Source organism: Alosa sapidissima, chromosome 15, assembly GCF_018492685.1.
Source record: "Alosa sapidissima isolate fAloSap1 chromosome 15, fAloSap1.pri, whole genome shotgun sequence".
Taxonomy (NCBI): Eukaryota; Metazoa; Chordata; class Actinopteri; order Clupeiformes; family Clupeidae; genus Alosa; species Alosa sapidissima.
The window spans coordinates 24,423,176-24,445,951 of NC_055971.1; the positions used below are offsets into that span (position 1 = coordinate 24,423,176).

The 22,776-nt window shown below is 42.8% G+C and overlaps 1 protein-coding gene across 4 annotated transcripts in view; it reads right to left on the reverse strand.

Annotated features, from left to right (window-relative positions):
- Nucleotides 1-2,164: 2,164 nt before the first annotated feature.
- LOC121684222 (adhesion G protein-coupled receptor G3-like) overlaps nucleotides 2,165-22,776 on the reverse strand; it is a 33,651-nt gene continuing 13,039 nt past the window's right edge. For all 4 annotated transcript variants that reach the window (XM_042064198.1, XM_042064199.1, XM_042064201.1 and 1 more), the window contains 4 exons: nucleotides 5,259-5,527; nucleotides 4,218-4,308; nucleotides 3,586-3,875; nucleotides 2,165-3,340 (listed from right to left, as the gene is read on the reverse strand). In XM_042064198.1, coding sequence (XP_041920132.1) covers nucleotides 3,234-3,340; nucleotides 3,586-3,875; nucleotides 4,218-4,308; nucleotides 5,259-5,527 — 757 coding nt within the window. In that variant the 3' untranslated portion in view covers nucleotides 2,165-3,233. The remainder of the gene's footprint in view (nucleotides 3,341-3,585; nucleotides 3,876-4,217; nucleotides 4,309-5,258; nucleotides 5,528-22,776) is intronic.

Here is a 22,776-nt window from a genome sequence, read left to right on the forward strand (position 1 = left end):
ACCAATTCCATGTGCACACATGTGCATAAACAGATACTCACACACACACACATACATTCACAGTAATCATACGTATGACACATACACACACAGTAGACATATGTACGCATACATGCACACACACACAGGCACACCCACAAGCACATGCACGCACGCATACACACACACACACAATTCAACAATTTCTCAGAATTATGAACAGGCAAGATGGGAGTGGGGTTGTATAAAATGTATTTTACATGTGAAATCGATGAACTAATCATGTTTTGGTACTTGTTGTCTAGCAGATACCAGTGAGAATTGAGTGTGCATAATGCAATTCAGTGAGACAGAATCATATGCCTTTTACCTTTTGTTTTTAGCCAGCAGCCAGACCAGCAGATACCCTGACTTTGCTGAATTACTGAAGCTAAGCAGGAACAAAGTAGGAAATGAACACAATTTGACAAGCGTGTCTTATTTTTGTGGAAAAAATGTGCTGGACTGGGCGGCAGTGTTATATGTATCTGCGGTACATCTGTGGTTATTGTTCTCATCGTCATAATTATCAAATTAAATCATCATCGTTAACCAAAACGAAAGAAATGTCTTAAGTTTACAGCATAAAATGCATTCATTCTCATTGAAACCAGTGGAAGAGTGTAGGCACTGGTAGGTCATGAATCTAAGGGTTAACTGACATTTTCACAGGCCCCTTATTAGTAACGCTGACCTTGATCTTAACTATGTTAATTCTGAATTGGAGGAAAACAGCCTTCTGTTATCAGGAATCTTACATTTGGAATGAGCTTCAAAAATCTTTGAGGTTGTGCAAATTTTTTCATTAAGATAATTTTCTGACCTTACCTCCTTTACTACTGACTTTTCCTGTAGTGACTGTTAGTTGCTTTATCCATAGTGTTCTACTGAATCTACCAAATTGCTTCTGTTGAGTTTTCCCCCTGTGTGTTTGTATTATTATAACTGCCACACAGTGAAGTCAGAGTTTTTTTTCTTACAGATTTTTTTCCCAGTAATTTTGTGTCGACGATTCCTGGGACACTGAAACACCAGGGTGCACGAAACTTGGTGGGCATGTAGCCCCAAAATGATGACACTGAACCATTGTTTTTCACAGTTTTCTGTGAATATCTCGAGAACCGTAGGGCCTAGGAGGACCACATTTTTTTGTATGTTGGGGCCGACTTAAGGGGCCGATCAACCCATCCCATAACCACTCATTAGATGTATATCGCCACCTAATTAAAAATGAAAAAGCAAAAATGAGCAGGGTTCAGTCAGATTACTTTGAAATGTAATCCATTACTGACTTCTGATTACATGGCATTTTTTGTAATCAGTAACGTCATCAATTGGATTACCGAAAATATGTTAAGTAATCTGATTACTTTAGGATTACTTTTTACACAACTTGCACACAACATACACATTCTTACTTTCCATCAAAATGTGCAAAATGTGTCTATGAGCTCTCACACTAAAAAAAACAGGGTGGAGAACAACATTATGAAACACAAAGAATAAAGAGAACATATAGGCTTAAGATTAAAAAAAAAATACTTTCCGACATTGCCCTTTTCAACTCGCATACCCCCAATTGGAAGCTCGCGTACCACAGATTGGGAATCCCCGATCTACAGCAGCACCCAGTAACATAATCTTTGCTTTTGTCAATAACATACTGTTTCTGGCCTGGGAGAACACAGATGAACCTGAATTTGAATTTTAGAAGAGGGTCACTTGCGCTTCAGCCTGGTTGGTGCTCATGGAACAGGACGCAGAAGTCAAGAAAGGAGATCGAAGGTCTAACAAGAGCCAAGGAGCAGGACCGAGCACTCAATGCTTAAAGTGATTTTTATTCGTGTAAACTGACTAACGTTTCAACTGAAGAAGATGCATGGGCGTCGATACGTTAGTCAGTTTGCACGAATAAAAATCACTTTAAGCATTGAGTGCTCCGGTCCTGCTCCATTCAGGAAGGGAGATCCAAGGTCTAACAAGAGCCAAGGAGCAGGACCAGAGCACTCAATGCTCAAATCTATCTATCTATCTATCTAACTATCTATCTATCTCTCTCCAGACCCACTCTCAATCTCAACTGAAATTTGAGAAGTGGCCTGGTGTTAATTAGGCAACAACAAATCTGAACACCATCCAACAGGAATTATTGTTTATTATTATTTGTTTATTGGACTGTGTGCATAGAGAACATTTAGCCATCCAACAAGGCTCAGGTCTATTGAACAGAAGAAAGAGCAGAGCTGGCAAAAAAATGAAAAGCAACAGCAAGTCCATGACAACAATTAGAACCTTTCTTTCCTACTTATTAATGCAAACACAGATGCGCGGGTGCACACACACACACACACACACACACACACACACACACACACACACACACACTAAACCTAAAGACGTGGAAGTAGAGCCTACCCTGTGGGTGAAATGTGTGTGTTACAGCTTGGCAGAGCTCCAGTGAGAGGTCACTGTACCTGTGGTAAGCTCTCTCCTGACGTGTTTCCTGGATAGCCCAAGCGTTGTTTCTTTTGTGTTGTGTTCAGCTTTTGTGGTGGTGGTGTGATAACCCAAAATAAGACAATAGTCCAAGTTTGCCTGCTCACGGGCAAACACTCTAAAAGAGGAAACGACGCCAGTCTTTCAAAAAGGCCTGCAAACTAATCGAAAGCCAAGGACTAATACTGCCTTCATGCCAGTCGTAAACTCGGAGGACCCGACCCAACTGACCTCCAAAAATAGTGTGTTCATGAGATCAGCTCGGAAAACAAATACAGGAAACACATAAATAAGTTACTAAAACTGCTTACTATGGTTGAACAAGACCGAAAATGTCTCAGGTGAGTGTTTCTATCTGTAGTGTTAATTTAGTGATAAATTACTTTGCCTATTTGCAATGAGAGTGAGATTCGCCTTGTGTTGTTGCAAAGGAGGCCACCGTGGTTGAACAATATGATAGTGATGTCAAGTCAGGCACCTCGGGGCACAAGAGTTCTGCACAATTCTCGATTTTTATTGGAGATCCGAATTTCAGAATATCCAATGTGGCATGAAGGCGGCATAAGGACAGATGTCCCAATTAACCCAATGAGCCATACAGGTAGGTAGTGACATCACTGAAGACCTGCCTGTAAGTCAGAGCTTGCCCTACCATGTGACCATAATCTATCCTAACAGTATTGGTATGTGTGTATGTGTATTAATGTTAAATGTTAAGGCTAGTTGGATTTGCTTGATTGAGGGGCACTGGCTGCTGCAGAGATGCTGCTGGATGCCAGTTTCTCTTTCCTCAGCAGGCTGCAGTACCTCAGAAACAGGAAGAAACCTGCACAGACACAGGATGCATCATAACAACAACAATGACACAAACATCATCAACAACAACAAAAACAACGACATCACCATTATAACAAAATTATTATCAACAGCAGCAACAACAATAAGATTCAAACACACACACACACACACACACACACACACACACACACACACACACACACACACACACAACTGAATGAATGCATGCACACTTGCATGGACACACACAACACATGAACCACACAGGCTTACCATGCAGGCCATTAAGGGTGCAGAATATGTAAAAAGAGATCTCCTGCAGGGGGGCTATGGCACTGAAGGTCATTACACCCCAGGAGATGCCAAGCATCCATGAGAGGGCCAAGAGGCTGAGGACCATCCCCCAATTCAGGCCCTTGTCCTGGGGTATAGGACTGTGGAGCCGGGCCTTCAGCAGCTGGTTCAGGACCACGCTGAACATGGTCACGTTAAACAGCAGCACCAGCAAGAAGTAGCAGTAGGTCAGGATCTGCGGAATCAGATTATCCTTTTTCACAAAACACCTGGCACAGACAGAGACAGAAGAGAGGAGGGGAGCGGGAGGAGAGAGATAGAGGACAAGAGATACAATTGAGAGTGAGGATAGGCGATCATTAACCATAGACACAGCTGTTACTGATAATGAGGTATGTATCAAAGGCCTATACTACGAAAACAGGTTACTGACTTACCCCAGTAACTTTGGAGTAATGTAACCGTTATTCTCCAAAAGAAATGCTTTACTGCATGTATTACTTCTGATGTGACAAACTGCTTGGAGATCAGCGGTAACTCCCAAAGTTACCTGCATGGGTAAGCCAGTAGCCTGGCTTCACAGTAGTTTACCCCTTTGGGTATCTACTTACACAGATGTGGACCCCCCTTCTTCATTCTCTATCTTGGACTCTCCGTACAAATCCAGGCCGACAATTACGGCAACAGGGACAGCAGGCAAACCTGCAACACAGGCAAGAAGACAGGATAGTCGAGATAAAAAAAAAAAAACACTGAGCACTTTGGAGTTAGAAAGCCAACAAGACCTCACAAACAAACTGAGAAAAGTCTTCATAACAAACAAACAAACAAACAAACAAACAAACAAATGTGATTTATAAATGCCCCATAATATGCATATATTTCTTTTGCAAATGAAAATGGTACATGAAAGGTTCACTGTCAGTCCACTGACAGTCAGTTTGTGGAGATATCCCAGGCTGCCAAATATCAATGCCACAAACGTATACATGCATAGCCTAGGTCACTGATCTTTGCAAGGAGGGGTTGGTATTTACTGTAGTCATTTAAAAATGACAACTATGATCTGTATATGGCTATGTCCATACAGATCATATACACAACCTATTTCAAGGACTAGCACCTCCTTGAATTTTCCCTTGGGGATCAATAAAGTATCTATCTATCTATCTATCTATCTATCTCCTTTCTATCTGTATCTGCGCGCACAACATCAGGGGTGTTAGGGATGTTACAAAACAACATATATTTCTTTTGCAAATGAAAATGGTACATGAAAGGTTTCACAGAATGAAAGCATGGAAATAAATAAGCAACATTTTGCACATCATTTGTAGATGACGTTCCCATAGATAACCAGGAAACACATGAAGCTAGATGTGCTTGAAGCTCCAGGCTAATACGATCTATAAGAGTTGCAGTACTTGCAGTAGAGTTGCAGGTGTTTCTTTTCCAATCAATCAATAAATGAATAAATCAATCAATCCATGAATCCATCCATACCACCATCACCTGTTCCATTTATCCATACATACATAAATATACATTGTCCTTCCAGCTGTGTTCTAAGCTCCCTCTAGTGAATCCATCCCATCACCCCAGCAACACACACACACACACACACACACACACACACACACACACATACTTACCCCACCCCAGCAGGCCGAGTTTGAGCAGGTATCTCCTGATGTGGATGTTGAAAACGCGGATGAACAGCAGGTAGAGGTGCAGGCCCTCGATGGTGAACCAGGTGAGCATGCTCAGTTCGGCATAGTGCGTGAGCGCTGCCATGGCGATGCAGACAGCCGGGATTCGCAGGGCCGTCAGGAAGTCGTTGATGAGGAAGGTGAGGTTGAGGAGGAGGAGGGACACGCAGACATGCAGATGGATCCACAGGGAGTTCTCAGTCGGCCCTCTCCTGAGGAGAGAGAGAAGAGCAGAGAGGAGTAATCATGAGAGGGGAGAGAAGAGGAGGAGTAGGAAAAGAGGAAAGGAGGAGTAATCATGAGAGGGGAGAGGAGAAGTAATCATGAGAGGGGAGAGGAGGAGAGGAGAGGAGAGGAGGAGTAATCATGAGGGGAGAGGAGAGAGGAGAGGAGGAGAGAAGAGCAGAGAGGAGTAATCGGGAGAGGAGGAGAGGAGATATGGGGAGGAGAGATGGGGAGAGGAGAGGAGAGGAGAGGGGAGGGGAGGGGAGGGGAGAGGAGTAATCATAAGAGGGGAGAAGAGGAGAGGGGAGATGGGGAGAGGAGAGGACAGGAGAGGAGTAATTATGAAAGGAGAGGATAGAGGAGCAATTATGAGAGGGGAGATGAGAGATGGGGAGAGGAGTAATTATGAGAGGAGAGATGGGGAGAGAACAGGAGAGGGTAGAGGAGAGATGAGGAGGGGAGAGGAGGACAGGGGAGAGGAGAGGAGAGGGGAGGGGAGAGGAGTAATCATGAGAGGGGAGAAGAGGAGAGGGGAGATGGGGAGAGGAGAGGACAGGAGAGGAGTAATTATGAAAGGAGAGGATAGAGGAGTAATTATGAGAGGGGAGATGAGAGATGGGGAGAGGAGTAATTATGAGAGGAGAGATGGGGAGAGAACAGGAGAGGGTAGAGGAGAGATGAGGAGAGGGGAGAGTAGAGAGGAGAGATGGGGAGAGGAGAGGGGAGGGGAGAGGGGAGAGGAGAGATGAGGAGAGGAGAGATGAGGAGAGGAGAGAGGTGGAGAGGAGAGGAGAGATGAGGAGAGGGGAGATGAGTAATTATGAGAGTAGAGAGGAGAGATGGGGAGAGGAGAGGTGGAGAGGAGAGGGGAGAGGAGAGGTGGAGAGGAGAGGGGAGAGGAGAGGTGGAGAGGAGAGGGGAGAGGAGAGATGAGGAGAGGGGAGATGAGAGGTGGAGAGGAGAGGGGAGAGGAGAGGGGAGAGGAGAGGTGGAGAGGAGAGGGGAGAGGAGAGGTGGAGAGGAGAGGGGAGAGGAGAGGTGGAGAGGAGAGGGTAGAGGAGAGATGAGGAGAGGGGAGATGAGTAATTATGAGAGTAGAGAGGAGAGATGGGGAGAGGAGAGGTGGAGAGGAGAGGTGGAGAGGAGAGGGGAGAGGAGAGGGTAGAGGAGAGATGAGGAGAGGGGAGATGAGTAATTATGAGAGTAGAGAGGAGAGGGGAGAGGAGAGGGGAGAGGAGAGGTGGAGAGGAGAGGGGAGAGGAGAGGTGGAGAGGAGAGGGGAGAGGAGAGGTGGAGAGGAGAGATGAGGAGAGGAGAGATGAGTAATTATGAGAGTAGAGAGGAGAGATGGGGAGAGGAGAGGGGAGAGGAGAGGGGAGCCACTTCAAGCTGGTGTGTGGTGAGCGTTCTGCCGTATAATGGGTTGGGGAGTGGAGAGCAGAGAGGAGTAACAAGAAGAAACAAAAGAGGAGAAACAAGTAGAGAGGAGAGATGATGGGTAGTGAAATAAGAGGGGAAGAGTGGAGAGGAGAGATGATGGGTAGTGAAATAAGAGGGGAAGAGTGGAGAGGAGAGATGATGGGTAGTGAAATAAGAGGGGAAGAGTGGAGAGGAGAGGGACAGGAGAAGAGTGGGGGGAGGAGGGGAGGGGGAGGGGGGAAGAGGGGATGGGAAGTGAGGGGTGGGAGGGTTGTTTGTGTGTGTGAAATCTGCATTTGGATGTGAGTGTTGGATATGTACAAAACAAATGTGTGTGTGTGTGTGTGTGTGTGTGTTAGTGTTGTCACGATACCAAAATTATGACTGCGATACGATACCTGCCATAAATATCACGATGCTCGATACTGAAGCGATACTACGGCGAAATCCTAAGATATCTTGAAAAGAAAGGACCTCCTCCAAGTGTATTGGGTCATTTGTGTTGAATTCGGTGCACTTTTGTAGTGTGCAGGTCAATTCTGGGTTCTAAACTTCCTACATAATTATTATTTTTTATAGTCAGTAAAATAGTAGGCCTACTTTGTGTGATTAAGTCCTTTATTGTTTGTTATAGTTAAATTACATTGTGTTGTGTTTTGGCAATAAAGTAGCTTTAAATAGCCAAACTAGGCTAGATCAAGGTCAGTGTTGAAACTACTGCATGCAAATCACTGAATGCTATGCAGAGGGGGCTAATCTTTAGGCCATCTGATGTACAGTATAGGCTACCCTAGGCCTTCCCGTGTTCAGTGGCGCAAAAAGTGGGTATGCGCTATATGCGGCGCATAGGGCATCTCCATGGGGGCGCCAAAGTGATGGTAAAAATAAATAAATAATATATTTGGTATTTTCTATATGTAGCTACTGCTGTCCGTTTCTGAATCATTTCAACATTTTCTCAATGTTCTATAACATTTTAGAGGACTAACAGGCTAGAGTAGGCGCCCTATCTCATATTCCATCATAGAATTTTGACATAGAAGAGCGAGTGGGGGCGCTGTGAGCGCTGGGCGAGCAGATAGGCCTATGAGTAGTGAGTTGCCGGCTATGGAAAAAGATGGATACAGCAAAAAAAAGACAGGTAGGATTTAAAGTGATGATGTCTGTACTTGGAGGCTTGCAAATATGAATGTTAACAGACTAACTAGCGTTTGTTAAGCATAATGCCGATTGAAACATAGCCTATTCCATTCAGATAGCTAGGTGGCTCCCATGCTCATACTGCACTTTTAATGGCCAACTGCAAACAGAAATGCTAGCAGCAACTCATTACATGTTTCCATATCCTAACAATAAAGGCTCCTTGTAATAACTTAATATTGTGTTGTCAATGTGGTGCAAACAAACAAGGCTAGAGTGCCTATCAGCCTTATCCATTGTGAGCAATAGCTGGCAAAAGTTATGAGAACCGTTTAGACTCTCTTAAAGTGGCAATGCACCATTTATCAATACTTATCAAGTACAACATCAAGTTAAACATCAAATTGGCAGCATTTCTTTAAAAACATCTTCAATAGACACTAATGCACAGTAATAGTTAGTAATATTTTTTTGGGGGGGGTGGTTGCGCCAATATTGTTGTTGTTGTTGCATACCCCTCAAAATGGTAGCTGCGCCCCTGCCCGTGTTCATGGGATTTCTTTGACAGTTGCAAAGGGGAAAATGTGAGGATAGTCTTCTTTGCGCCCAGTGTACGACGTTCCAACCAACCACTCAGGTCTTCGTCAGATAGCATTACCTGTTGCAATATATCTGTGTGCATTCCTACATTACGTCCATTTCTTTTATAACATGATTTGCTACCACATAACAATAAGCCGGTAATATTATTAGGACTCACCAGGCTTTGGTGGTAATATGCTGTGGGCTTTAATTAGCGCATTTTGAGTAGCCTATCCAATATCTGGGCAATAATTATTGAACAAATTGCAGTCTACATGCCATGACAAATATTACCAGTAGTACTGACCGACCATGAAATAGATTGTTTACAAGTTATGGTAATGATATTCTGGCGTGAACATTGCGCTTTCATCATGTTAGCACCCTATGATTAGGCTACAGCTCGTTATGTCTCGTCAAAATGATTACCTCGTTATGTCTCGTCAAAATTCATTGATGAAGGAAGGTTCGCTTTATCCCAGAGAACCATAGGCCTACTCGTTTCACTTAGGCTAGACTAAACAGAAGAGAAGAACTTGGCACTAACCATGTAGTCGTGTTTTCTATAGCATATTCGTTAACCTGTCGTTCTTTGAACTCTTTAAAAATGTTGGGATATGTCTGCGAGGTGTTATGTCATGCGTAGCCTAGGCTACTGCTTATAAATGACTTTGAAACATATTTTACAAACGGGCCTCTGTGTACCTGATGGCTTGCCTTCACTCCCCCTGATGGCTTGCCTTCACTATTCCCGATGTATCCCATATAGTTCCAGATTTCACTTCACCTTTTGTTTTATCCACAAGTAGGGTTGCCAACTATGAGAAAATAAAATAAGGAACATCCCGTGCGAAACCGGGCGGGGAGCGGATGGTCGTCAGACGGGGGGTCTGGGGTTCCCCCCCCCCAGAACATTTTGGATTGTGGATGTGATTTCCTGCATTCTGGTGCATTTTGGAGATGGCCAATGCCTAGGCCTACCAGTTATTTTTTTGTATTATTCATTTATTTCATGTCAATAGCCTACTGAATTTATTTCAACATTTATTTCATATTAATATGGAAGAACAATAAGTAGTCTGCAATAGTAGTCTGCAATTTATTTCATTTATTTCTTTGGAAGAACAAGAAGTGAGAGAATGACAACAATTAGTGAAAATATTATACTGTACAATACAGCGAAATCATTCTTGTGTTGTCATGGAACCGAGCGGAAGTTACCATTAACCAATGTGGGTGTGGCCAAAGAAGCAGAGGCAGTAGTGAAGATGGACAGCAATTTATTATTCGGCTTGGATCGAACAACCAAGCAGAAGAGTCCATAGAAAAATGCACAGAAAAAACGTTAATAATAATCTTCCAAAATTGCGATATTGAACCAGTATGAAAAATCTGCTTTAGCATCTAATCTTGCGATATTGAACCAGTATGAAAAATCTGCTTTAGCTTCTAATCAAAATACAGCGGCATTTATTTATTTCTTTCATTTATATTTCTTTTGCTCCCTGGCAGCGGCCAGTAGTTGCTTGTCAGGAATTACGGCACTGTGAAACTGAGCACAGGCCATGTCGAAATTGAGGGTGATTGCAAGTTCGCTCTTAATAAGCTCAACAGAGCACTTGTTCCTAACATCCGACCACTTATTTTTCATCAGCGAGAACACTCTCTCTACATAGCCAGTAGATGAAGGTACGCTTAGTATGAATGAGACCACAGCCTGCATGTTAGGCAGGGATGCTGGCTGTAAAACTGCCATTCACCTTTGAGCTGTTCCCTTTGGTTCCCAATCCTCCTGAGCAGCAAGACGTGTGAGGATTATGTTGGCAGCAATACATTCATCATAAAGGTTGTCCATGTTGAGGTTCAGCCTGGCAAGATTCAGGTTTTCGATGATCTTTGCCATGTCCTCAAACAGGATCTTGCCTGATGTTAAACAAAGAGGCTGCAGGTGGAAAAGCCAGTTGGACTCAGAAAAATCAAACCACTTCTCAATGTATGAGATGGCGGTGTTGAGGAAAGCGGTAAAATCGCTTCTGGCAACATCGGCATCCTGTTGATTCAGGCGTTGGATCTTCTGCCTCGTCAAAAAACCATAGAACTGGTCTTCTCTACGTTGACACAGTTTCCTTCTGAAAGATGACATGATTTCATAGAGGTCCGCAGATGTGGTGTTATTTCTCTCCAACCTTTTAACCACATCCTCAAAGATTGTGAGGATGTTGTTGCAGAAAAGGAGATAGACCTCCACCTTGTCCGGGTCGTCCTCTTCTGAAGTATCAGCTGATATTTCGAGGAGGGATCGAAGGTGTCTTGGGCAGTCCTCTCCAATGCTGATGAAATACCTCTTCAATGGAGTCCAGCTCTGAAGAAGTCTGGTGATGGCTGGATTCAATGACAGCCATCTTGTAACCACATGGCGCAGGACTTCATGAAACTCCACATCGCAGTACTGGAAAAAGTCCTTAAGACTCTCTGCGTTTAGCAGATACAGAGAAGAAGCTGAACACTTTCAGTACCACATTCTCAACATCCACAGAGAGATGGTCAAGTGCATGTTTGATTGTGTTGTGCACAATGTGGGCATGACAGTTTCCTTTCATGAGCTCTGAATTGGATTCCTTCAACTTTTTGTAGACAGATTTGTGAATTCCATAATTGACATTCGTGTTGTCTGCACTGAATGCAGACATATTCTTAAACTAGATGTACCGCATAGCGGTACAAAATATGACCGCCGCTCAGTCCTGTACATCCGTTCCGTGAAAATAAATCACACTTCAATTTGTCTCCATCTTTTACTCCATCCCCCACTCTTGAAACTTTTGTGTATGCTTGTTTGGCATACCTGAGTGTGTGTGTGCGGCTGCACAGAAAGTAGCCTACTGGTGCTGAAAAGGTGAATAGATTGTAGAAAAGAAGATGTAGCATTGTTATAAAACCTTTAAAATCTCTAAACAATCACAAGTAGGGCAGTTCATCACAGTTCATCCATTGCAACTGGATTGATGAAAGGTCACTTACACCTGTAGGCTACATCGTATTTGGGAAAAGCAAAAGGTATCAGCATAATGTTATTTATTTATTTATAAACAGAAACATCTCTGTCAGTTCCATGCCGTTTTCAACAGCTTACAAAAACAAAGGTAATTTTTGGATGGATGGATTGTGAATGTTTCTTCTTCTACATAAGATTTTAGTCATCTTTAGTTCATGTGATACTTTATTGTCAATGCACAAATTAAGTAACAGTAGTCTGAAACGAAATGCTGTTTTACATCTAACCAGTGGTGCAAATAACTGACATGTCCAAATGGGCCTTGATGAAATGCGTCGCTGGACTGTTCATACACATTTTAACGAGCCAAAGTTGAAGAGCTGTTGTCCGTTATTGTTCGTGCAAATATAGGCCGATTCATGTTCCCTTGCATTGTGTAACTGAGGTCCATGGCTAGTCTGGCTTTCACCAGACCAAGCTCAATCTTTTAAGAAATCAAAAAATAAAGAGCGGGCAGATCAGGCTGGGTTCACCCAGCCTAGTCCATAGGCACCCGATATTGTTTAATTTTCCGATTGAGATATCCACGCTCTGGCTATTCTAAATGCAAAAATGCATCAGGGAGTTATGACAAAACTGTAACTAACAAACTAGATCCGAATAGAAAGCTGTTAGCTTCCCTAAGCTACAGGTAGGCTTATAAGTTAGGCATTTACAACATAAATTGTCAATAGGCTATGCTGGCGACACAAATAAAATCTCCTTTGGAAACCAATGGCTTACGCCTTACAGTATCAAGCGGACTTAAACTGCCATATCGTGGCGAGAAGTTGTAATAAAATTCACGCAGCTCCATGAGTCAAGGAAAGCGCGAATGAAGTAGCCACTTCTAAATGGGACCCACTACACAGTAGCTTAAGGTGTGTTGCTAAAGCAGCCATAATGAAATGAAGGTGTAATTGTTTGGATACTTCACACACACGTGCTTTTTAATTTCACAGACTACAACTACCAAGCTGGAATCAAAGCACATCGATTCCCCTCTCACACCCTGCACGCACGCAAAACTGTATCAGACCGGTGTAACGTTGGTAAATCTTCCATTGCACAGAATGATTTTTGTAGCACGTGCAACAAATGACAGTCGAAAGATACAATTACAGTGCTGCTATCAATTTGCTTGGTATAACCGCATTTATAGTTTTCTACAAATGCAATCAATCAAATTGGCCTCCATCACTCAACCAACGCTAACGGTAACATTACCTAGGTCCTTATTGATATTATAAGATTAACGTACCTGCAGTAAAAACCAAGCATGTCCGATAAACATCCTCAGATTTATTTCGGCTTCAAGAACAAATGGGAATTACATTTCATGTGAACATCGTCCTATCCTTATTAGACGTTCTCTGCGGTCCTGTAGGAAGCGTCCGTTGTTTTTCCAACCCACTTTTAACTTCCAACAAAATTACGTCTCACTGCAACGATGCACCATCTAGTGGACAAACGACTACTGGAAATGCAGCCATGATGATGATGATGAATATTTGGCTTTCTTTTAATCCTACTGAATTTGTAATTATGTATCGGCCGTTCTAATACCGATAGTATGTTGGTGCCTGTGTGTGTGTGCATGTGTATATGTGTGCACCGCCATCTACCGGCCAATGAGTGTACAGTGGGCATCGCTTTCAAATGACCACTTAATTCGCGCATTACGCTGAGCCAGTAGAGAAATAACTGTTCAGAATTAATCTGTAGCCTTGGGTAGGCTTCTGCAGAAAACAATGTTGTTGCCGATTTAATACTATCTGGCGACGTTTTTAACAGGCTACGCAATAGAGGCTTAGACAACTATGACCCACGTTTTGGTTTCGTAAATTAATTTGCCCTACTTCTTGACTGCAATGTAGTCAATTGACTGCTTGACATGTCATTTTTATTTTTCTGTACAATAAACAATTACATCTGCTTTATGCCGCAGAATTACATTCATATTTGGCTGACTGCAGACGCGCCACTTCCCTCCCCATATTCCAAGATTAAGATAGTATGAAGTGCTTTTTGTATAGGCTACTATCATAAAAAAAATAGTTAAAACGAATAGCTATTTGCAATTTGACAAAACACTGGTCCTCATTTTGCGAATGCGAGGACGATATGAGCCTGTTGCATTTAGTTAGATGTCCGAGTCACGCATAATGTTTGAAAACCACTGGCTCGTAATCACAATAATTTAACACACGACAGTTGGATAACCTACTTCATCATGTCCCCATGCCTACATTTTTGTGAGTAGCATAGAGATCGTTAAAAACAATAAAGTATGGCTCTCCGTTTGGGACATCGAAAACTTATATTTTTAATAGACTACCGTCGAAGATGCTGACTTGCAAAAGCCTCGGGATAACACGTTATCTCCACTATCATCAGTCATGCCCCTTGATCAAAGTGGGGAATGAAAAGTTTGAGAACCACTGGCTTAACAAGTTACCTACAGTCCAGAACACAGAATCTGTTGCAATATTCTGATGATCGGCGATGATATCGGCAAATGTTTGTTTTCCAAAGTAAGAATTTCACTTCACCATGCACCTTCGACAATACCTACCCTACCTGGTATCATTACAAACATTATTCTGTGTCCTAAAACTGGCATATTTTATGACATTGTGTCATGTAAGTTCGTTGCAAAATCTAGAGAAATGTGTGAGGTGGTCAGCGGGGGACAATTGAGACACACATTGGATTGTGTTATTACTTGAACATTCCACACTATCCACAGCTGTGGTAGGCCTATCAGGGGTAGGAGGATTACTGTCAGCGCAGGCTTTATATAAAATTCTTCAACAGAAGGCCTCGAATGTTGTCTTGTTTGTGGGGCGCTTTGCTTCGCTTCTGTAATTTCGGCTTCATTGAAAATGAGGGCTACCCTCAATGACCCTCCGAGAATAAATAAAGGTTGAATGAATGAATGAATGCAGGCTTGCCCAAAATAAAGGCATGTGGTTTGCGCAGCCTACAGTAAATAACAGACCCGCCAGAATGTGCGTTATGATGCTTTTTTACGAGCAAGATGTTTTTGGTACCCTACGCACACTGCATGTTCTTAAATAACAATGATCATCAGTAATATTCGACCATTCATTTGGGTAAATGGGCAAGCGTGACCACCTTGATTGGCTGATTGGCTGATGATTGTAACGCGGGCTGGCGGGCATGATTCCAAACACCTCCCTTACGATGATGAGTGACAGGTCTCAGAATGCGTGCGCTACACAAGGACGGAAGATGATGAATAACTGGGGCCGTAGGCTATTCACAAAGGCTTTTATCTTACTACTAGGAGTAGGCTACTCCTAAATCGCACTTACAGATTTTAGATTGGAGTTTTCTCTTAAAAGTTATTCACAAAGCCTTTCAGACAACTCCTAAACTAGGAGTGAGTCTTCGTGGCTATGGATGATGTCATTACTCATGCACGAGCTTGACTGAAGTGACCACCTTGATTGGCTGACGAACACGGGAATTCCAAACACCTCTCTTCCGATGATGACTGACAGGTGACAGGTCGGAGAATGCGTGCGCTACACAAGTAGTGCGAAGGACAGAAGATGATTAATAACTGAATAAAAAGGCCTAGCCTAAATGAATAAAGAGTAAGGCAAAACAGATAGCTTAGTAGCCTAATGAAACATAGGCCTATGGATTGATGCAGTAGCCTACCTTTGCAACATTATTAAATTAATCTGTCACCATATCCCTAGGCTACGTTTGCAAAGAGGAGAACATTTTAATTTGATTCACAATGAAACGTTACATTTCATTTACATGTTAACAATGAGTAGTTTTGGTTGTTGTTGGTGGCGTTATTGCATCCCTTTTATGAATGCAAAATTGTTCCCTCGCGATTGGAAGCTCCTGTTGTGCATAGGCTATTTCAAAACATCGCAACGTAAAATGCCACAAAAAAGCTGTTTATGAATAGGTCTTAATGAGTTAGGAGTCCTCTCGACTTAAGCTGTCCCAGACTTAGGTGCTACTTTTAGGTCTAAAATGCTTCGTGAATTACTTTTTGTGAAAAAATTAGGAGTCCTAAAGTTAGGAGTGACACGCCCATTATTTTTAGGAGTTGCTCCTAAATTCGCCAGTTAGGAGCTACTTTTAGCCTTAAAATTCTTTGTGAATACGGCCCCTGAATAAAAAGGCCTAGCCTAAATGAATCAAGGCAAAACAAATAGCCTAGTAGCCCAATGAAACATACGGATTGATGTAGTATCTTTGTAACATTATTAAATTATTCTGTTACTATGCCTACGTTTGCAAAAGAGAACATTTTAATTTGATTCACAATAATGTTACATTTAATTTACATGTTGACAATGATTAGCCTAGTTTTGGTTGTTGTTGGCGGCGTTATTGCATGTTAGTTATGCCTACAATGCAAAATTGCTTCCTCGCGATTGGAAGCTCCTGTAGCTGCATAGGATTTCAAAACAGCAGGTTTGTGAATAGGTCTGTGAGTAAGGAGTCCTCTTGACTTCTTTTAAGATGTCAGAGGTGGGAAGGTGTGATTTTTTGGGGGATGGGCCGGATTAACTGGGCACAATTGTCTGATGGCCCCCCTTCCCCCCAGCCAACGTGAATCGGGTGGTTAGTTAATAGGCCTATCGTGAAGATTTTTCCTGCCATCTAAGGCACGAGCGCATCTGTGAGGCCAAGCCTCACCAAGTAGCTCGTTTGTTTACAACTAACATTCCATTTAATTAAACTGCTTTATAGGCTATGCCGAAATAGTTTTCAACATTTTGAATATTAGTGTCGGGTGAATTGAAATGTTCTCAAAGTAGCCTTATGGCTGAAAGCTGCTTGGGACACCCCCCCCTCCGTCAAGCAATATAACCATACAAACGCGCTTCCTGCACTCATTGTTTCAAAAGGAGTAATTTTGGCTTTGTCAGAACTGAAGAGCTGTGGACGGCACGGTATGCCCAATGAAAATAAATTAACGCAACGCAACACAACACAACACAGACCCCGCTTCTCTCGCGTCAGTCACTGACATGAACGAAACACAGAACCCGCTTCTCTCACGGCAGTCACTGACAGTAACCTAGAATAAATGCATGGGGAAAAACACTTCCCCATGACAAAGACATCGTAAAACACTGAAAGTTAATATTTTGTCACTAGCAACATTCATCTTTCCTTTGTCAAATGTATTATGTTCCAAGTACCCTATGCGTAATTCTGCTTCATAAAGTTGAACAAATACATTTGCTTATTTCACAGAAAAATATAAATAGCCAGTCTACAGTGCAGAGTTGGTAAGTTATGGTAGGCCAACTTGCAGTGAACATACAAACAGGGGAAATTATTTATCTTGCAGCTGAGTAGCCTCAGGTGCGCACGTAGACATAAGGCCGAACATGCAAGCGCCAATGAATCGTGCTTTCGCGACAATCGCGCCGTTAAACTTAAATAGGTTAACATCACTCTAAGTTCGCCTTCAAGCAAAGAAAACGATGATTTGAAGACATCTGTTTCGTTGGAAGGGCAAGGGGTAGCAACAGGGCAACACAGAGACAGGCCCGATGGCAGGGCTGTTATGAGAGTATTAAAATATGGGATATTCTACGGGAAAACATTAAAACGGCAAGACAGCGGGGAAAGTTAAAATACGTGATAAACACGGAAAAAGTTGGCATGCATTGTTTCGGTCCCCGTGCACAGGGATTATTTGTCATACTATTAATCACATATGATTATTTGTGAAATTGTGCAAACAGGCGCAACACATTTGAAAAGGAAGGACTGGTATGCAAGCTCACGGGAAAGATTGATTTAAGAACGTTATCACAAAGTGTGTGGCTGTGGCGCGGGCGGAAGACAATTGGCAGGGGAGGGTCATGTCTTTTTTAACAATTCTGTCGGAGGGTCATTGAACAATTTCTAGCAGGCAAGAGAGGGTCATGCAACTTCCAACTGAAGCACTCAAAATTCCTCCGGTGGCCCCTTCAATAAATAACGATCAGTCACTAGATTGCTGCTGGGCTATATGTCTTGGTTCTGTTAACAACTCATTGTCAAATGCATAGCCTATCTCGCGGTTGCATCCATTACAAACAAACATGCAATGTGAACGTCTGGGATTGGGGAGAGCACTACATGCTCTACTGAATAAGCACGAAGTCAACCCTTTAAATGAAAAACACTCTTTAATAATCCAAAAAAATAAACCGCTAATGAAGTAAACTTGTGACCATCAAAAATCGTTTATCGCTTGTAACTCCGTGATACCAGGACGGAAAACTGGAATGTTTCATTCGTCCCCGTTTCAATCGTCCCGGTTGTACCTACTCAAAACGCAGATAGAACCTTATTATTCTAAGGTAGCGAAATAGCGTTCAGCATGATTCATGCCCAATTAATTCCCCCTGTTAAAGTGTTCGCCTTTGTAGTTTGGTTTCGTGATAGCCTATGATAAACGGCTTATGGCCAAATATGTGAAAAAGTTAAAATACAGTAGGCGATAAACCCGGAAAAAGTTGACAGTGATTTTTTCATAATCACTTTGGAGGGTCATAGAAAAATGTATTGCTGGCAAGGGAGGGTCACTCTTTTTGGACTAATGCTCCCAAAACTCCTCCGGTAGCCCCTTAAATAAATAACGAACAGTCCCTAATGAAGTAAACTTGTAACCATCAAAAATCGTTTATCGCCTGTAACTCCGTGATAACAGGACATAACAGGAAGGCATTTGGCTGAGAAACGGAGGTTAATACTCCAAATGATGTCTGTCTATCATCGTTGCACTCGGAGAAAACCAGAATGTTTCATTTGTCCTGCGTCTCTACGGCTGCAAACGGGATTCACTCGCAGTTAACCAAATATTTCTTTATTAGGGCAGGGCAGGCATATTTCTGGCTATTACATTATTTCTAAACCAGTCTGCTAAAGTCTGTAGTGAAGTCTGTGTAGGGTTTTCCAGGCTCCATTTCTTTTTACGAGACACCCTGCTCACTTGAGCCATCTACCCGTTGTTTGAGTTGTTGCAGCGTCTCACTGGAAAAATACAAATTAAAGTCGCGTGATACCGCGTGATCCCACGCGCGGACCGCGAGTGAAGCTGGCCAAGTCGAAGCACTGCCCACTGTACAGTCACTAAATGTACACATAACCTAATTTTTTTTAGACCCCCCCATGGATGAAATTCTACGAAACTTGGCATACCCCCAGAGAATGCCAGGTCAATCATACACATAAAAGTTGGTGCAGTTCTGAACATCTTAACTGAAGATAGGGGCGATTAAAGCAGAATAATATTGCATTTTAATTTTTTACCGGGGGAGTGCAAATCACAAATGAGTGATTATGGGCCAGGTTGATGTGGGCCCTTGAGACCAACATACCATAAAAGATTCTTCATCCTCAGTGCCACGGTTCAGGTAGTTATTTAGGAAAAACTGCTTTTTGCGGTTCGGGGGGCCCAGCACGGGGGGGGGGGGGGGGGGAGTGGCCCCCGGGGACGAAACAAAATTTTTCCGTAAAAGTCTAGTGGGGCTACATACCCACCAAATTTCATGTGCCCCGATGGTTCGGTGTCCCGGGTATCGTTGACCAAAAATTCAGGAAGTAGATGACGGGGGGGGGGGGGGGGGGGGGGGAACAAAAAAAAAAAAAACTTTGACAATCCCTATATGACCGCTTCGCTAGCGGCGGTCATAATAAGAGTCCTAGTTTTTCAAAGGAAGAAACTATGGAACTCACAATCCCCTCTGTTGATTCATCTGGGTTTTCAAGAAAATCAATTAATTTATTTGTGACCCCGCTCTCAGGAGAGAAATACTGCACAGCCAGAGGAAACATTTTCCGGTTCCCCTTGTTTGATGCATCTGTTTGCAGTGAGAAATAGCATGGACATGGAGCACTTAATTTGCAGATGACCTCCTCAATTGCCTTAGGGAAAAGGACGTCAGTTACTAAGGCCTCTGCTTTTGTCCTCCCACAGGACATTTTCTTTGCTATGTTGGAATCACATAATGTCCGTTGGGTCAACTTGAGAGCGCAGTCCGAGCTGTTATAACTCAGGTTGTGTTTCACAGTGTGATACACATTAGTTAGTTCTGCAGCAGTCACCTGTTAAGAAAAAAAAATGTCACCGTATGTATTTATTTATTATGACCGCCGCGCAGCGAAGCGGCGGTCATATAGGTTTAGTCAGATTTTTTTTTTTTTTTTCTTTTTTTTTTTTTCCGCATGCCCACATTTCCGTCAATGATTCCCGGGACACTGAAAGACCGGGGTACACGAAACTTGGTGGGCATGTAACCCCACATGGATAGCATGGAACCATCGTTTTTCGTTTTGATCTGTAGCCCCCCCGCTGGACTGGACCCCCCGAAAGGAGGGTAGGGCAGACACAGTTTTCTGTGAATATCTTGAAAACCGTAGGGTTTAGGAGGACCATTTTTTTTTTGTATGTTGATCTCAAGGGGCCATGTCAACCCATTCCATAACCACTCATTTCATGTATAGCGCCACCTAGTTAAACACAAAAAATTAAAAATGAGGTGTTGTAATTGAAGGTATCTGTGACCTAACATAGTCAAAACTGCACGAAATTGGAAGTGTAGGATCATTATGACACCCTCTGTATGCACGCCAAGTTTTGTGGAATTCCGTTCATGGGGGGCCACACAATAAATAAATTTATGTTACTATACACCAACTGGCCTGTAGGTGGCCGGAGACAGTTTTCTGTGAATATCTCGAGAACCGTAGGGCCTAGGAGGTCCACCTTTTTTATGTATGTTGGTCTTAAGGGGGCATGTTAACGCATCCCATTACCACTTATTTCATGTATAGCGCCACCTAGTTAAAAATTAAAAAGCAAAAAATTAGGTGTTTTCATCACAATATCTCTGGCTGACAAGGTCAAAACTGCACGAAATTAAAAGTGTAGGATCATTATGACACCCTCCGAATGCATGCCAAGTTTTGTGTACTTTCGTTCATGGGGGGCCTTACAATAAAGTAATTTATGTGTACATTTAGTGACGTACACCAACAAGGATTCCCGGGACACTGAAAGACCGGGGTACACAAAACTTGGTGGGCATGTACCCCCACATGGATAGCATGGAACCGTCGTTTTTCGTTTTGATCTGTAGCCCCCCCCCCCCCCCGCTGGACTGGACCCCCTGAAAGGAGGGTAGGGCAGACACAGTTCTCTGTGAATATCTTGAGAACTGTAGGGCCTAGGATGACCAATTTTTTCCGTATGTTTGCCTCCAGGGGTCATGTTAACCCATTCCATGTGCACACATGTGCATAAACAGATACACACGCACACACATACATTTACAGTAATCATACGTATGACACATACTCACACAGTAGACATATGTACGCATGCATGCACATGCACAAACACACATACGCAGGCAAACACACAAGCACGCACATACACACACACACACACACACACCCACACACATAAACATAAATTTGTACATGCACACATGCACACAATTCAAGAATTTTTGGTCATTGATACCCGGGACACCGAACCACCGGGGTACATGAAATTTGGTGGGTATGTAGCCCCACTAGACTTTTACGGAAAAATTTAATTTCGTCCCCGGGGACCACCACCACCCCCCCAACCCCCCCGTGCTGGGCCCCCCGAACCACAAAAAAAAACAGTTTTTCCTAAATAACTACCTGAACTGTGGCACTGAGGATGAAGAATCTTTTATGGTATGTTGGTCTCAAGGGCCCACATCAACCTGGCTCATAATCACTCATTTGTGATTTGCACCCCCACCCCCCGGTAAAAAATGAAAATGCAATATTATTCTGCTTTAATCGCCCCTATCTTCAGTTAAGATGTTCAGAACTGCACCAAATTTTATGTGTATGATTGACCTGGCATTCTCTGGGGGTATGCCAAGTTTCGTAGAATTTCATCCATGGGGGGGTCTAAAAAATTAGGTTATGTGTACATTTAGTGACTGTACACTCATTGGCCTGTAAATGGCGGTGCACACATATACACATGCACACACACAGGCACCCACATACTATCTGTATTAGAACGGCCGATACATAATTACAAATTCAGTAGGATTAAAAGAAAGCCAAAATAAATATTCATCATCATCATCATGGCTGCATTTTCAGTATTGGCGATAAGTAGTCGTTTGTCCACTAGATGGCGCATCGTTGCAATGAGGCGTAATTTTGTTGGAAGTTAAAAGTGGGTTGGAAAAAACAATGGACGCTTCCTACAAGGACTGTAATTTACCGCAGCGAACATCTAATAAGGATAGGACGATGTTCACATGAAGTGTAATTCCCATTTCTTCTTGAAGCCGAAATAAATCTGAGGATGTTTATCGGACATGCTTGGTTTTTACTGCAGGTACGTTAATCTTGTAATATCAATAACCTACCTAGGTAATGTTACCGTTAGCGTTGGTTGAGTGATGGAGGCATTTGATTGATTGCATTTGTAGAAAACTATAAATGCGGTTATACCAAGCAAATTGATAGCAGCACTGTTTGTATCTTTCGACTGTCATTTATTGCACGTGCTACAAAATCATTCTGTGCAATGGAAGATTTACCAACGTTACACCGGTCTGATACAGTTTTGCCTATACATGAGTGAGACTGAGACGCCTGTTTATTTTGTTTTAAGTGCGTGCAGGGTGTGAGAGGGGAATCGATGTGCTTTGATTACAGCTTGGTAGTTGTAGTCTGTGAAATTAAAAAGCATGTGTGTGTGAAGTATCCAAACAATGACACCTTCATTTCATTATGGCTGCTTTAGCAACACACCTTAAGCTACTGTGTAGTGGGTCCCATTTAGAAGTGGCTACTTCATTCGCGCTTTCCTTGACTCATGGAGCTGCGTGAATGTTATTACAACTTTTCGCCACGATATGACAGTTTAAGTCCGCTTGATACTGTAAGGCGTAAACCATTACTTGACATATAGGCCTTTCAGCGTGATTTATTTTTGTGGAAAAAATGTGCTGGACTGGGCGGCGGTCATATTTTGTACCGCTCTGCGGTACATCTAGTTTTAAT